This window comes from Eulemur rufifrons, chromosome 16 (assembly GCF_041146395.1).
Source record: "Eulemur rufifrons isolate Redbay chromosome 16, OSU_ERuf_1, whole genome shotgun sequence".
Lineage (NCBI taxonomy): Eukaryota > Metazoa > Chordata > Mammalia > Primates > Lemuridae > Eulemur > Eulemur rufifrons.
The window spans coordinates 67,971,364-67,989,417 of NC_090998.1; the positions used below are offsets into that span (position 1 = coordinate 67,971,364).

At 32.9% G+C, this 18,054-nt stretch overlaps 1 protein-coding gene across 1 annotated transcript in view; it reads right to left on the minus strand.

Moving 5' to 3' along the window:
* Positions 1-18,054, minus strand: part of CEP290 (centrosomal protein 290) — an 88,102-nt gene that overhangs the window by 12,341 nt on the left and 57,707 nt on the right. Inside the window, exons 39-45 of the mRNA XM_069489355.1 lie at positions 17,649-17,786; positions 16,080-16,301; positions 15,617-15,739; positions 11,214-11,359; positions 10,742-10,897; positions 5,532-5,655; positions 1,084-1,218 (exon numbers count right to left, since the gene is read on the minus strand). Of these exons, the coding sequence (XP_069345456.1) occupies positions 1,084-1,218; positions 5,532-5,655; positions 10,742-10,897; positions 11,214-11,359; positions 15,617-15,739; positions 16,080-16,301; positions 17,649-17,786 (1,044 nt within the window). The remainder of the gene's footprint in view (positions 1-1,083; positions 1,219-5,531; positions 5,656-10,741; positions 10,898-11,213; positions 11,360-15,616; positions 15,740-16,079; positions 16,302-17,648; positions 17,787-18,054) is intronic.

Genomic DNA, 18,054 nt, shown 5'->3' on the forward strand with positions numbered 1-18,054 from the left:
ACACAGCTATAGCTATTGAAAAGGAAAGGCAAACAATCCATATGAACTATCATCCTCTTCAACTGCACAGCCAAACTAAAAAACTAGGTCTCTAGATCAACAAGGAAGATTTTGAACTAAGACGTGTTAAATTAATACAAGAATATTTTCTAAATGAAATGTCAAGAAATACTTTCTACATTATTGCCTTAGTATACAATATAAATTTAGAACTTTGATTTTAACTGTTCCCTAAATTACACATGTAGATCCCTATCCGAGCAGTAGAGAGAAACAGACAATTGAACTTTTAACACTTGTTCTATCAGTTTAAAAGTCAGAATGAGAAGCAGGAAATAATTTAATTATATCACACCAGTGGAATTAATAGACTGCTAATATCACATAATAGAAAATAAAACTGAAACAATTAGCTAGCCAAGAAAACAAAAGATTCCCTTAAGTAAGATTTGGAAAACCAATGCTAAAAAGCTTAATACCAAAATAAAGAAAGTAAAATTTCTAAAATAAACAATAATCCTAATATTTTTAAAGTGTGACAACTGTTAATGAAATACACTAAGTATCCTCTCACCTCAGGGGATTTTAACTTGGTATTTCTCTTGTCTGGGACTCTTCTTCTAGTACCTATATGACCCACTTCCTTACCTTTCCCCTAGGTCTCTGTTCATGTATCATCTTATTAAGGAAGCCCTGCCTTACTATCTCCTTTTAAATCATACCCCTCCTCCCTCCACACCCTTCACATCAATCATGCTTTTTCTCCTTATCATTAACATCAGCCGACATACTATATATCTGACTTGTTTACTTGTTTATTACCAGTCTTCTCCACTAGAACATAAGTTCTATGAGAGGAAGGATTCTTTTTTGACTGCTGCTTCTCAGCACCTAGTATCAAAGTAGACCCTCAACAAATAAAAAATGAGCAAATGTATAAAGTATAACACCACCATGATATTTTATGAATATGCATTTTTTATTTCTTTTCTTCATAAGGTAATGTAAGTAAACATAACAACTAAGGCAGGGGGAAGAAATTTCAGGCTTAGAATTCCTAACTATATAAACATTTAAGTTTACCTTTAATCTTGGCAAATCTTTATGTGCTTGTTCAAGCTGAAATTTCAGTTCAATATTTTCAGATGATAACTTCAAGTTTTCCCTCTGAAGCTCCTGTTCTCTTTGACAATGATCATCTGACTCTATTTCTGAAGTCTTCAGGAAAATGAAATTAGGAATGTTATTAAAGTTTATTAAATAAAAAACCACAAAAGACATACTGGGTAAGAAAACACTATGTCAAAAGGGAACTTTTCTCTCAAAGGAATGTGAGAAAATTGGAGAGTGCTAGAGAAAGCCAAAAATAAAAATCAGAATATAAAACTTTCATGAGAAAAGGTAATGTCATTTATTTTGATTAAAATAGAAAGCAAAGTCAAGCATGGCTAAATAATGTCCACACATAGGCTTAATATATAATCTTATAATGGTTAAACTAATTTATGGTGGTTTTCCTAGTCCAAAATAAAGTAGATTGTTATCTGTTCTGGGTTGAATTGTGTTCTCCACCACCACTGAATTCATACGTTAAAGTTGTAACTCCCAGTACCTCAGAATGTGACCTTATTTGGAAACAGGGTCTTTATAGAGGTGATCAACTTAAAATGAGGTCATTAGGGTGAACCCTAATCCAATATGATTGGTTTCCTTATCAAAAGGAAGAATTTGAGAATTTGGACACAGAGACATGCACAGAGGGAAGAAAATGTGAAGAGACAGGGAAAAGATGGCCATCTATAAGCCAAGGAGACAGGCTTTGGAAAGATCTTTCCCTCACAGCCTTCAGATGGAACCAACCCTGCTAACACCTTGATTTTGGACTTCTAGCCTCCAGATCTATGAGACCATAAATTTCTGTTGTTTAACCTACTAAATCTGCAGTACTTTTGACTACAACAAAAAGAACTGCCTCAATTCTTCAGAAAAAGCTTCAGAAAAGCTTCAGAAAGCTTTTCCTTATTCTTTGAGCTAACATAATTGTTCCCTCCTCTGAAATCCATTAACAGTGTATTTGCATTTTTCTTGACATGAATCTACCTCGGGTTATTATTTATGTTCATTTTTACTTCTTATTCTAAAGTATATGTTATCTGAAAGAAAAATCTGTGCCTGATTATTTTTTTCTATGCATTGGGGAGAATACTACATACTTCATAGGACTGCTAAAAGCATCATATGAAATACTTTTGTAAAATTACTTGGCATGACTTTAGTTTTTCCTCCCCTACCCCTTTCTCTCTCTACTGGCTGAATGGGCTATAAAGTCAATAACTTTACCAACACTATAGTTCTTAAATAATTATTAAATATACCTATTGTATATTACACATGGCTCTATAACATCTTTTGAATTACCAGGTTAAATACTTTACATTATAATTCTGATATATACACCGTTAGATTAAAAAAAAAAGTAAAGAAACACATACAAATATTTTCTTAGATAAAATTCAGTAAAATTAATCACAAAATAGGCCACAGAAAAGAAATCCCAGACAGACACCTGAGGCATATAACGGAAGACTGGCAGAATGTCTAGGTGCATGTGTCCACCTGATTTTTGTTTGAGGGAATGTGTGTGAACATGCACATATGTAGTGGCAAGGAAAAGACAGACACTTCTGTTGATGTCTTTAAACAACAGGAGTAAGTTTCCACTCATTCAGACAACCCAAATATACATTCTTATTCAACTACTGTGAGGTTAACAGTAGGCAAATTCTGCCATTTACAAAGTTGTCAGTTTTTGTATCTTATAAATGAAGGCACTCTACAGGATAATTTTTTTAGGTCTCTTCAGATGTGGAAATCTGTAATTTCCTGTCCCTGAGCTTTTCTGCCTCCCTAACTTCCTCTCTTCTGTCTGTGGTAGCTATTTGATTCAACAAATGATAATCACTTATGAGTACTAAGGATGGATAGATAAAAAAAATACATTAAGTATCACTTACAAAAGAGAGTAATTCTATATGATGAAGATCTCACATGAGGATATTTTTTAACACACTTTTCACAAAAAATATGGATGCAATTTTATTTATGTATTTATTTATTTATTTTTCTGTAGACCTACTCTGTGGTCATGGATGCACTTATGAATCACTTTTTCCCTTCTATTTTCAGAAAATAAAATTAAAGATATTTGTTGTGATTTTCCAAATTTCTGAAAAACAAATTCCAATGAAACTCTCTATTCTATGATAATATAAACAGAATTCTTGTATAATGAACTTTGTGGGACTTCCAAACTGTTTTTCAGAAGAAGAATCTGGTTAAAAGGCATAAACTGCTTGAAATTAAATCCTTAGGGGATGGAGTTACAGATAACACAGAGTGAAAGTTTCAAATTCTCCCTTATTTATTATTAAGTGGGAAAAAAAGCATTATGAACCTGGATAAGGAAATAAGAATTAAGTCACTTTCATCTACTTTCTTATAACATATAGATATTTGATTTTAGTTGGTATTTTGAGGATTTAGGTGACTGAAATCCTGAGGTGGGAAGGATGAAGAAAAAAGATAAATGCTATTTTAATTCAATTGAGAACGAACTTTTTTATTTGGTATTTCAATGTAAACTGACCGAAAGTACTGTGTACATGGAAAGTTCATAAACCTTAGAGTTAGACCTGGATTTAAATGCTAGTTCTGTAGCTTCATGATCACTAGAGATGTACTTACTCTCCAAGCCTCCTATGTAAAATAGGAATAATATTCTGCAAAGTATTGTCAGAAATATACATAGACACAGAGCCCAACACAGCACAGATAGCGATACGTGTACTTCCCTTTTCTCATTATTAAAAAAGGTATCTGTTATAAAACATGGCAAAAAGACCACCAAATGAACTTGCTACATATCTTAGGATGTTGCACAACATCGTAACAAAATTTCACTGGTATTATTCACTGTAGTGAGCCTTTACTTGTAAATATAGCAGGCTAAATTAGAAATTTCTAAGGCAAAACAAATACTCCTAAAGTGTCTTATTTCTGCTGTTAATTTATCTAATATAATACTCTTTAAGTGAACACCAATGATAAAAAAATGAGTACTTAAACTAAACTACTAAATGCGCAACCACTAATTTTTGTAGGAACTAGTCAAAAATTAGGGCTTATGGAGAATCAATAGTTGGTAATTTTTATAAATCCTACATACTTTTTTCCCCATATGCACTATATATGTATGCATACTACTTACTATAAGAAAATCAGTTAACAAAGAAATAAAGGACTGCCGTGTATTCAAAACAGGGACATTTCATTTCTTGGCTGGACTAATATGCCTGTACATCATGCTCAGGACACTGATTCGCTGAATCGGCAACTGTGGCATAATCATGGTCCTCCACAGCATATTCTTCTGAATCCATGTTGTGACTCACATCTTCAGCTGTGTGTCCCTTTCCTTTTTCACTCTTGCCTATCTTATTCTCTTCCTCGTTTTTATGTTCCTCTTTATCATTTATTTATTTTTTTTTCCAGCTCATTATGGGGGTACAAAAGTTCAGGTTATATATATTGCCCATGCCTCCCCATCCCCCCCGAGTCTGAGCTTCAAGTGTGTCCATTCCCTAGACAGTGCACATCGCACTCATCATGTAGGTATGCACCCATCTCTTTATCATTTTCACAATATTCTTGATTAATTTTCAACTTTACAATCTGGTTCATTTTTAAAACTGGAGCTAAAATCTGCCAAGGTACCATAGTTGACCTAAACGGACTTAATTTATTTTTTAGTCTTGTCTCCTCAGATATAATTAACTCAGTAGGATCTACAACCTCTTCTGCTTCGTGTTTTTCTTCATTATGTTAATACCATAAAATATTTCTAGGTACCCAATGATGTAAGTTGTTACTGGCATCTATCCTCTTCCCATTTTTAATTCTGAGCATTGTTATACATTTTTTTGTTGTTGTCCCCGAATGAAGTGTTCTTTTTTGTGAAAAATATTATGCCTATATTTATTAATACAGGTAATAAGGATAGAAAGCATAGTTGTGTCACATACTTGATTCTCCTTGAAGTAGAGGAAAAAGAAGAAACATAAAAAGAAAAATAGTAACAAAATATTAATATATACGCTAGGTATTTAATATAATATCCAACAAATAATTCTACATTAATGATTAATTTTTATAAACTAGAAATATGTCATACATATTTGAATAGAAACAGTGCATATTTTCCTATTTAACTGTATGCTCCTGTCATAGCAAATTATATAACTACATTTAAAATTTGTAGAAATCATTTGTAAAAGTTGTATGCAAAGCTTAAAAATCTTAAATTTACTGCTATGTTAGAAGTTATACATCACTTTCTAATAAAAATAAAAGTTGAATTTATTACATTAATATTAATGAGAGGGATCTAATGTTTGTGGCCAGATAAATAAAGAAGCTGATTTCACTTTTATATATTTAAAAATAGAAAAAAGAAAGAAAACACGTACACTTACTGAAGGCCTAGAATATGTATCCTTTGAAAACTGTTTTTCTAAAGCATGAAGTTTTTCTTGGAGGTATCTATTTTGTAAACGCAAATCTTCTACAACAGAATCTCGAGGAAGAGCTTCGTGGGTCCTATGAACAACAACCACAGACTCTTTACTGTGCAAACTTCAATTTTTCCCTATTTTACTATATTTAAAAAGAAAGAAAGAAAAATGAAATGTATTTAACACTATGTTAATTTTACATTCTTTAAAACTGCTAAACTTTATAAAACATAAATTAGGACACCATGATTTATATTACAAAATAATCCTCTATAGAGCATTCACTGAAGGGCTCCTTTTACTTTGAGTTAAAAAGTATATTTTGATTTACTGAAATACATTAACATTTTAAAAGTACATGCATCTATTTATATGGAATTACATAAGATAGTTAAACTAAAATATCCACTATTTTTAAAACATTATATAATAATTGCATAATATACATGTCTTTCTCAAGAAGTTCAAGGATCTAAAAAAGCTCTTAATGGTTCCAGATAATAATCTATCACTTTAAGCCTAAACTCATCTGCTTGGCCTGAAAGACCCTTCATAGTCTGGCACAGCCACATCTATCCAACGTTATTGTCCAGGAGTCTACCTTTACTTAGGCAAATAAACCCACTTTTACCCACACATGTAGCATTTACTCTTGCCTCTATGTCTCTGCTCGGGTTCTCCTTTTTGATATGTCTTTCCTCCATTTAATATCTGAATCTGATTCAAAAAATTCAGAAATTCAAACGTCTTGAATTCAGAAAGACAAAAAATTCAATCTCTTCTATAAAGTCTTCTCCATTATTAACACATTATTAGCGGAAAAAAAGAGTCTCTGAAAGTATTAGGTTTCAACTAAAATGATTTGATCCTTGTGAAAACTGCAAAGGAGAATAAAAGGGTTTTGTTTTGAACATATGTTTAGACCAAGAAAAACAAGAAAGGGAAAGATTCACTACTGGGACCAGACAGTAACTGTATGTCAAGAGAAAGAGAAATTCCTCAATCATTTTTTCCTTCCCTATCAAGGAAAATTCTAAAGAATTTAACAAACAAAAATTTAGAAGCAAAGGGGATAGAATGTAGCTTAGAAACTCCCGAGAGTGTTCCTTAAAGAAGTTCAACTTCATATGTTCACATCACATTCATACTGACACGACAGAAGACATTAATGTAGAAGGACTAATGGTAGTTTTTGAAGATTAATAGAAAGAAAAAAGAATTATAAATTTATGAAGGGTAAATATCCTTATATCCAAATATTATAGGTAGGTACCAGCCCTTGACAATGATCATGAACATGATTATAGATCGTGTGTAAGCACTTAGAAGACACAACAAATTACATAAAACTAACCTAAGCTTATCTTGGAAGAAATGAGTGAAACAGAAAATTAAATGATTTTATTTTTTGTTGTTAGGACATGATTTTACTTTGCTTTTAATAACCATGACTATATCAGAAGATACAGCTTGGAAAGGGACAGGAAAAAAAAAAAAAAAACAAATCTCAAAGGCTCTGATAGGAAATCATATGGGGCAGAGAATAGGAGGTGGGTGGGTGCTGATTCCAGGCACAATGGAGTAAACACAGTCAATCTTGTTCTACCAACTGCATGGAACAGCTATTTCAAGACTTAGAAAAGTAAACAGTAGAAGACAGATTGGGATGGAATACCAGAATTTGAAGTATCATCAAACAGGTGATGAATTTACCTTTTCTTTTCTTTTCTTTTGTTACTAACTGGCCAGAACACCACATTATTTGAAACTTGCAGGTGGGTGTCTGCACTGAGAGCAAACACTCCAGAAAGCCTTATAGTTCTAGCTCAAGTAAGGAGAAAGAAATCCTCTAACATTTACAGAGAATATGAAAATAACTCATTTTTTTTCTTCTAACCATTCTCTCATACCCAAACCTCAAGCAATCCCATGGAGGTGGTAACAGAGGCTATAATGGGAGCCCATACAGGAGCTAATATTTTTAGGGAAGGGGATCTTCTCCAATTAGCAGCACTGTATTACTAAGGGGGTAGGGTGAAAGTAGTTTTGTTTCCCTTCTTTCTGCCCTCCTGTTGCTTGCTTGGCTGCAGAAACCTGGAACTGCTAAAGCACACAGTATAACTGGGTAACTAAAGCCTCAGATTTCTGTCCAAAGTACCAAAATGAGAAGCCTTAGGGCAGGGGTGGGGAACCTGTGGCCTTCTAGGTCCTTAAGTGCGGCCTTTTGACTGGATCCAAATATTACAGAACAAATCCTTTTATTTTTATTAATACATTTTTGTTCATCTTTTATATTTCTATTTTTAAAATGAACATATTTAAAATATCAAAGAATCAAGAAAGTTTCAAGGAAATAACCCTCCCAGATTAAACAGCACAACTAGAACATGAGTCAGCCATAAGGGCTAAACTGAAAGCTGCTATGCTCATGATTTAGTTCTAACTTCCCTCACCTGACTGGAGCCACTACTGTACGAGGCTGGTTGGTGAGCGTTTATAGGGGTTGAGTATGCCAGTCTGTTACCAGCTTTTGACAGTGGTGAACTGTGTTTCTGTTTGAAGTGGAATTTGTGAATAGTTGCATAGCTCAACAGTATTTTTTAATTCTAACAGCCCGTCATGTCAAAGAAGACCAAGAGAATGTTGAAGGAAGAAAACAGATTTTTTAATGAGGATTGGGAATTGCAATATTATTTTGTTTCTGCTAAAGATAAGATTTGCTTGCTTTGTGATACTGTAATATCAACATTAAAGAAATTCAGTGCTCATGAGAATTGTAACACTCATAAGGACTGCAAATATTTTAAATTAGAGGGAGAGGCGTGAAAGGTTGTAATGCAGAAATTAAAAGATGAAAAGCAAAAGCAAGGATAATTCTTTTAAGCAACAATAAGACCTGGAAATAATGCCACTGAAGCAGTTTATAAAGTACCCTATATACTTGGGAAAAAAGAGAAGCCATTCAGTGATGTAGAAATTGTGAAAGAATGCATTGTCGAACTTGTAGGGTGCTTACACCCTGATGACATTTCAAAATACAAACAACTGCCTCTTTCAAGAAGAACCATAACTGATCGGCAGCATGAATTAGCCTTCAACTTAACAGAACAATTTTATGCAATATTTCAAAAGGAAAATATATATTATTCAATTTCTTTGGACGAACCAACTGATATTACTGACGGTACAGGTTTTATACTTCACTCAGGTCATAACAGAGAATTTTCTTTGCTATAAAGAGTTACTTGATTTGGGCACTCTTGTGTACAGAACATAGGGAATAGACATCTTCAACAACTTACAAGATAAATGTTGTGAAGTTAGACTGAATTTGGTAAATTTAGTGAGTGTATGTACAGACAGTGCACCTTCTGTGACAAGAAAACATGAGGGGTTTATTACACAGATAAACTATTAACAGATCCAGACGCTCTCATTTCTTTTCATTGTTATCTTACATCAGCAAAATCTCTGTGCTAAAGCTACTATTTTAATTGACACTTTGCAACAAGTTATAAGCATTGTTAATGATGTTCATGCAAATACAACTTGGCATCCTCAGTTTCATAACATGCTCACGTTGAATGATGAGGTATTCAGTGTGGATTTGCCATATCATTCTAAAGGGTGTGGGCTATTGCAGGGACGGGTGTTGGCCAAAATTTTATCTCTGTGAGAACAGATAGTTAAATTTCAGGAAGAAAAGAATCAGCAATGTGAATTATTGAAAGAAGATTTCTATAGGAATGTAGCATTTCTGTGTGATATGTCAAATCAAAACAACTTGAATACTTCTTTGCAAGGTAAAACTAAGTCTATATGATATGTGGCAAAAAATCCAAGCATTTCAAAAAAAGCTATCTTTTTTCAAAACACTTTTTCGTCAAAAAGAAGTTTTGGATGAATATTTTCCCCAGTTAGCAAAGGTCAGTGATGAGCAGGATGATATATATGAATCATTTGAAGAATAGGCAGCTGTTATAGACCCATTAATTGGAGAATACAATGAAAGGTTCAATGACTTAGAGAATTAAGACATCAAACTCAAATTAGCATTTTAGCCTCACCTAGTTGGAATCACCAATGCACCTAAAGAACTATAGATGGAATTGACTGAGCTAAAAGTAGATGATTTTAATGTCATTGTTTGATGCTAAGAAAGATCCAATTGAAATATGGAAAAAATGCAGAATACCCATGCCTTTGGCAACATGCCCAAAAAGTGCTTTCTTGGTTTTCAACCACTTATTGCTGCAAATCTACATTCTCCTACCTAACCCAAATCAAGATGCCCTGAAGGTCACAAATGACTCATACCCATCTAGAGGATCAACTGAAACTGTGGACCTCCATGTTGTAACTAAGTATTCAAACGCTTTCCAACAAAAAGTAGACACAACAAAGTTATTAAAAGGTTAATTACCTTTAAAATTAAGAAAGAGTTTTCATTTTCTGAAATTAAGTACACAGTAGTTAGTTTTTTACAAAATAATATATATTTTTAATTATATCTAATTAAAGTTTCTTGAATGCAGCCTTATTTGATTACAGCTAAATTAATGAGGTCTTCCAACATGAAAAGGTTCTACACTCTGCCCTAGGAAAACAAAAAGTATCATAGAGAGATCACAAAGAGTGATCACATAGCTCAAGAAAGGGAGCCTATAAAGTTGTTTATGAACTTCTGGGCTCACTCTTAAGCTGCACATGTATGTATCTGATCCTAATCAGAGTACCAGAGTTTCTGAGAACTGAACTAACAGAACATAGCCCACATACCAGACCATCAACTGAGATGTGTATAGGTACGACAGATCCAAATAGTACTGTAAAGACTTTGAAAATGGAACCCATATTGGCACAATAGCCCACAGAAAGGAGACTGAAACTTGCAGCCTGAACCTAATTAGACCGACTGCATGCTAAAACAAAAATATCTACATTTCCCATAGAATTTAAACAAGACCCAGAGTCTCACAACATCTTATTTAGGAGCTCAAGAATATAATCAAAACTTAGTTGGCATACAAAGAATTAGGACTGTCTCAACTCACATGGGAAAAGAGAAACAACCCAAACTTAAAACAACACACATTTATTACTTACATTTCTATGGGTCAACCAGTTTTTCTTCACTGTAGCAGGTAGCACATTTCCATGTAATAGCTTACCTCATATACAATATCTCATTTTCTAAGTCAAGATTTCTCTTCTTTAATTCTTCCAACTCTTTTTCTGACTCCAAAGCTCGTACTCCCATAACTTGATCAACAGTCATGCCAGTTGTTTTTAGCTTCCTCTGCAAAGTAAGTTTCTCTTTATCAGCTCTGTGGAATTTAATACAGAATCATGAATATATACCATTCATTGTTTAACTTGTTCAACTGCTTACTCATTACTAGACCAATATATGATAATTACATCATTCTGTATTTGTTATGAACTAATTTACATCAAAATCACAGGAAACTCCACTTATAATTGTTAAAATATATTTAAAGCGCATTTTAAAGAAAATAAAAAATAGATAATATATGATCATTTAAACTAGAAAATGTCTCATAACTATGATAAAATTATATAACTTTCAGGTCAATAAAGGATTTTACACAAAATTCATTCTACAATGAAATTTTAACTCACTTCGCAAACAGGTCCTTCAAAGTATTCAACTGCTTTGTTAGAGTGCAGACTTCCCCCTCTTTCTCTTTCAACTTGTTTCGAATTCCCTCCATTTTGGTTTGCCATTTTTTACCTTCTTCCCACCTAATTAATTCTTCCCTAGCACTCTGTAAACAATAACAAAGGAGATAGAAAATTATCAATATTATTTTTAATTTCCTTTTAAAACTTATCAATTACAATTTACCCAGAGAAAATGGTAAACCAATACTTCCTAGAGGACATGGGGGCTGTCTGGAAAGTATCCAGCCATGTAACCATTCTCTCATTATATTAACAATGGCTATATAGTTTCCAGACAACCTTTGTAATATAAATAGGTTCATTTAGCTATAGAGGTTGAATATGGCTTATCTGAAATGTTTGGGACCAGAAGTGTTTCAAATTTCAGATATTTTTTGGGTTTTGGAATATTTGCATATACATAATGAGTTATCTTGGGGATTAGGACCCAAGTCTAAACACAAAATTCATTTATGTTTCAGACACACCTTATGCACATAACCAAAGGTAATTTTATACAATATTTTTAGTATTTTATACATGAAACAAAATTTTGACTGCAACTCGTCACATGAGGTCAGATGTAGAATTTTCTACTTGTGGCATCATCTTGGTGCTCAAAAAATATTAGATTTTGGAGCATGATGGATTATGGATTTTTGGATTAGAGATGTTCAACCTGTATAATTTCTAGAATTTTTAGCCATGCCAAGCTATTGGCAAAAATGCCTTTCAGTCTAAGTACATTTTGTTCTATCATGTGATAGATAAAATTCTGGGGGATAATTTTAACTAATGCAAACACCTTTAAAGAGTTTTTAAATAAATATTCTAAAATAGACTATCATGACTAAGGTAAGCTTCTAACAAAGAATCTCAAGTATAAATGACCAACCCCTCAATCTGTTACCCCATGATAGTCTCCTAGCGACAGAGCCCCTTCAAGTCTTCAATGTACATTACTTCACTCATTCAACAGATATTTATTTAGTGCTAACCACTCAAGTACTACTCAAGGCACTAGGAATAGAAGCAATGAATAAATCAGATAAAAAACCATATCTTCATGAATTTTACAATCTAGTTTATGTCGGTTGGTTGGGTAAACTCGGAGAAAAAGGAGCAAAATATAGATAACAAAACAGGAAAAATCTAAATATATTTTGTAGTAAGTTAGCTGGCGATAAATGCTTAATGAAAAAAAAAAAACAGAAGAGAATTAGGATATTTCAGGGCTGTCATGATTTGTTATAATTGTGATAAAGGAGCCAAAGAAAGCCTATGTAATGCAGAATAGTCCCTTTCACTGAACAACTTTCAAACGTCCTGCTGGATGTTCACACACTTAAGAATTCTGCTCACAATGGTCTGAGCTAAGAACTTATCTCTATTCCACCTATTAACATTAAGCTATTTTTAATGGTTTTACTATACACTAAATTTTCTAGGAATACAATGGTCTTATAAAAGCGAGGCCTATAGTCACTGTTTTGCTGAGAACTGTACCAACAATTGTTTATCATCTTTTTTTTTTTTTTTTTTTTTTTTTGAGACAGGGTCAAATGCAGTGGTGTCATCATAGCTCACTGCAACCTCAAACTCCTGGGCTCAAGGGATCCTCCTGTGTTGGCCTCCCAAGTAGCTGGGATTACAAGCACAGGCCACCACACTGGCTAATTTTTTTTTTTGTAGAGACAGGGTCTTGTTATGTTGCTCAGGCTGGTCTCAAACTCCTGGCCTCAAGCAATCCTCCCACCTTGGTCTTCGAAAGTGCCAGGACTACAGTGTGCACCAGGGGTGGCACCCAGCCTGTTTACCATTTTAGAAATCAAATTACAAATGGTAATACTATCATGACATATGAGTTGTCTATAGAACATATTTGTAACAGTCTACATTTGTAGCTTCAGATTCACATTAATGCCACGTAAAGGTGCAAGCACATAACTAGTTCATTTTGTTTTCTACTGTAGTCATGCCAAAGCATTTACATATTGAAATATGAATAGTAGATAAATATTTTTATTATTTTAAGTTATTTTCCTTTTATGTTCCTCCTATATATTTCACTTAGGACATTTATAATGATATTTTCTAAATTATGTTAAGTAGGTAGTTTATATTACCTATGACTATCATTTGGAATAGTAAAGAGAATATTATGAAACATTATATTTATGATAAAAGGGAATGTTTGGTCTGAAAGAGTTAAGAATCATGGTTTAAAATCAAATTCCCAACTAAGATGAGTTGCCATATCAAAACTAGCTTCTCCAATACTGGAGAACTATTTTCTCCAATACTCTAACACTGGTCAATTTTTTTACCTTATTTGTACTCCCAGAAATGTAAATACTAGTTGGAGTCATGAGGTACATAGGTAAATAATCCTGCAGCACAGAGTGCTTTGTTGGGATTGGACAATTCTATCCCACCTAACATTACCTGCTAAATTAAGACTGAGGGAAGCAAGACTGAACTTAAAAATGAACAGAAAACAAAGGCAATGTCACTGTGGGTATGTTCTAGACTGAGGGAGAAGAGGGGAGAAGATAGGATAGGGACAGAAGTTCTCTTTTCATATTTTCTGTACCAAAATCCTCTTATGTATATTTTAAAATAATATAGCATTTTAAAATTTTCATTCACTCAAGAAATACTGAGCATCTACTATGTACCAGGGACTGTTCTAGGCACTGGAAATACAGCAATGAACAACAACAGGCAAAGTTCCTGCCATTAAAGTTTACAGTTTAATAAGAAAAAAAAAAAGATGAGCATACAGATAAGTAAATATCTAGTACGTTTGGACAATACTAAATGCTATGGAGAAAGGAATACAAGGTACGGTAGTGGGTTTTGTTATCTTATTTAATATATAGGTAGGCTACAGGCATTTTTTACAAAGAAAAATTTCCAAATACTCAATATGAGAGCATTCTTTGAGTATAAATTATAAATGCCCAAGCACTATAGAATCTGAAAAAATGTTCTCACTAGATTCCTGGATATAGATTTTAATATTGGTGCTGTCCTCTGTGTTCTCTTTCTTTTTCTTGTTAGCAGTATCTTATACTGGTATGGACTTGATGGCTCATGAAAGACTTCCACATATTATTTCATTTGATTGTAAAATAATCTTCAGAAATTGGAAATACATATAGTATTATATTCATTTCAAGGAGGAATAAACTGAATCACTTAGGTTAGGAGTCCTGGCAAAGCTACAAGGCTCTGAAAGTATTCTGATAGGAATCAAATTAGGAACAGATATCCAGGGATTAGGCCTATCCCCAGTTAAGGAGGCAGCAAAGACAGCAATCCAGAGGAGTAAGGACATATTGATCTTGCCATTTTCACCAGCAAAGCTCTTACAGCAAGGATGTTATGACCTCATGCATACAAGTGCAAATATTTTCATCAAAATTATACTGATATTGATGAATTTTCATAGGGAACATATTTTTTTGAGTATACTTTACTAAAACGCATGAATTCCATCACCTACTTTCTGTTCAGTGCCATTAAAGACAATTTTCTGTTTTCATGTTATTGAAATTATTTTATAGATATTAAATATTTTCTGGGTAAATGTTATAATAAAAATTTTTCCTAACCATAGCTCCTCCATAGTGATTTTCTTCAGGGGCAACTATTACTAACACCAACACTTCCCAGGTCACTTTTGATACTTTCAATATTATCAACAAGTTATCTCCAGTTTATTGTTCATAACAAATTTAATTACAGGCATTTTAGCCAATTTTACCTTTTGGGGGGTTCTTCCGATTATCAAGAAATTTTATTGCCAAACATTTTACTATTAACTGTAAAATTTCAAGCAATTTTTCTCACATTACAGAAATTATGAACAGATTGATTATTGGTTATAACTGCAAATACTTAATGTATTATAAACCATTTTGTTTACCCTGAAATTAGCAGCCTAGTCTACTGAAGGACAAATCGGACACATTTGGGTCAAAGTAGAAGTCTTAAAATGCCCTGCTTTCTGTCCCAAAGGCCAAAGGCCCAGTTTATGTAAATGATTACATTGGGGAAAGATGATAAATAGAGCTGGATATGTAAGGCGAGAAGGGACTCGGGAGGTATTCTAATGTCACAAAGATGACACGGAGATGATGTAATTTCCAAATAAGAGTTGTACTATAGGTGTCTCCTCAAGTAGACTGTAAATTCCTAAAGGACAGAAACTTGTTTTAGACTTCTCTGTGTTATCCAGTACCACTTACAGCGTGTATCAGGTCCTCAAATTAATATAGTGTATTATCTGTTCATCAACTACTTATTTAACTTACCCTATCACTATCTTAAACATATTAATTAGTATCTTCACATACCTTTTCTTTTATAGGTTTTATGTCTACTTCATCCACTTTTCTTTCCAGTTGGCTTTCTAGTTTTTTTACTTTCTTTTGTAGTTCTTCAATTAAACTTTGTTTATTATCTATCAAAGGTTTGCCCTGAAAAGTTAAGGTGTTATCTTTATATCTTACAAACAAATATCAAACAAAATATACAATAATCCAATTATGAAACCTTTCTGAGGCTATTGCTGACCATACTTTCTAAATGATACTCTTAATACATAGGAAAACCTGGTAACTGCCTCTGCATTTTAATAAAATATGCTACTCTAGAACTATAAACACAATAAAGGTCATTCCAAGAAGTAGTTACATTAATCAAAGAGATTTGAAAACCAGTTTTAGTAAATACCATAGACAAAATTATAAAGCAGGAATAAACTACTGCCTATATTTTACAAATCAAAGGCATCATCAGAATTAAATATAAAATTACCTGTAATCCACTGGCTAGTCTTTTGATTTGCCTTTTCAGTTCAGCATTCTCTTGATCAATTCCATCTTTCTCTCTAAGTATTTTATTATAGGCTTTTTGGTTTTTTTGCAGTTCATTGTTTAAGTCATTCAAATTATCAGTTAGTGAGTTTTCTCTATTTTTACTTGTTTTAAGAGCTTCTTTCAATTTTAAAAGATTTTCACTTAAATCTTCAATTTGTGACTAATAAGAGATAAAGAAAAGTCTTATTAATCTTTATCATGTATCAATAACAAAAGCAACATAAAACAGAAAGTATACCATTAGTACTTAATAAAAAGAAAATTTCAATATAAATTTTTAAGTACACAGGGAAAAAAACTCCACAAACTACATATATTCTTTCATGTTCATGCCAAATGAACAAAGTCTACTTCGAGAAAAAAAAAAAGTAGTTAAAGCAATTCTTCAACAAACGTCCAGAAACAAAATTTGATCAATATGCAAATGTTTCATTATGGCTGAATTAAAGAAACAAGTATATATCAACAAGGATGGCAATCTTTTAAGCACTATGAAACATAAGAGTAGTATAAAACAAAATTTCTGATTTGAAGCAGTTTCTAGTCTACTTTATAAAGAATGCAAAGATAACTTGCAATACTGGACAGTCTATATTAGCCACCAGAAAGGAATTCCCAGTTGTCCCATACAGTGACAGTGACAGTGATGGGAAACATACTATGTGATTCCAACTACAAGACATTCTGGAAAAGGCAAACTATGGAAAGATTAATAAGATCACTGGTTGCCAAGGATTTGGCAGGGTGAGAAGGAACGAACAGGAGAAGCTCAGAGGATTTTTAGGGTAGTGAAAATACTCTTTATGATACTATAAGGATAGATACAGAACACTATATACTTATCTAAAACCACAGAATATACAACACCAAGAGATAAATCTAATGTAAACTTGGACTCTGGGTGATTATGATGTGTCAATACAGGCTCATAAATGGTAACACATGTACCACCCTAGTGGGGGATATTGATAATGGAAGAAGCTATGCATGTGCGGGGGCAAGGGATATACAGGAAATCTCCATACCGTCCTCTCAATTTTGCTCTGAACCTAAAACTGCTCTAAAAAAAGTATTTAAAATAAAATCCTAAGTAAAATGTTTCTTAAATTTAATTCTATTAGGAAGAGCAGCTCATAATGGCCTATTTTTCCTAATCCCCAAGATGATAATCAATACCTGAGTGATTCCAACTACAAGACATTCTGCAAAAGGCAAAACTATGGAAAGATTAATAAAATCACTGGTTGCCAAGGAATGGCAGGGTGAGAAGGAATGAACAGGAGGAGCTCAGAGGATTTTTAGGGTAGTGAAAACACTCTTTATGATACTATAAGGAAAGATACTTACTGTTCAAAAACATGTGTATGTAAATATATCTATCCACCAATAATTCATTATAAATTCTGTATTCATCAGCAAAATTACTATATATCAAAGTGAATTCTCTTCCAATAGGAATTATCAAAAATTTTATTATTAATATATTAATGCATGTGTTGATGTTCACCTTTAGCTCTCTAGTATGTCGGTCAACAATTTGTTGAATGTTGAGTTGTGCTTCTTTCTGGGAAGTTGCAGAAATAATACGTTCTTCAGCAGCTGCTGTCATTTCTGCCCGGAGTTCCAAAAGTGCTCGACTAAGTGCCTACAAATGGCAACATATATGATTTTTTTAAGAAAAATTGAAATTTTATGAGGAATGTGTAATATAAAAATAAACTTTATTACTTTCTATTTTCCTAAAATACTCTGTGTTTAATCAAACAGAATTCACAAATTAACAACCCAACTTTTTCAAATACATTTCCTTTAGTAATTATACTCAATTCTTTCCAAATTGAATGTGAGAGTTCAAAATCTTAATGATTTTGAGAACCCAGCACTAAATCAAGCAATCTGTATTACAAAAATCA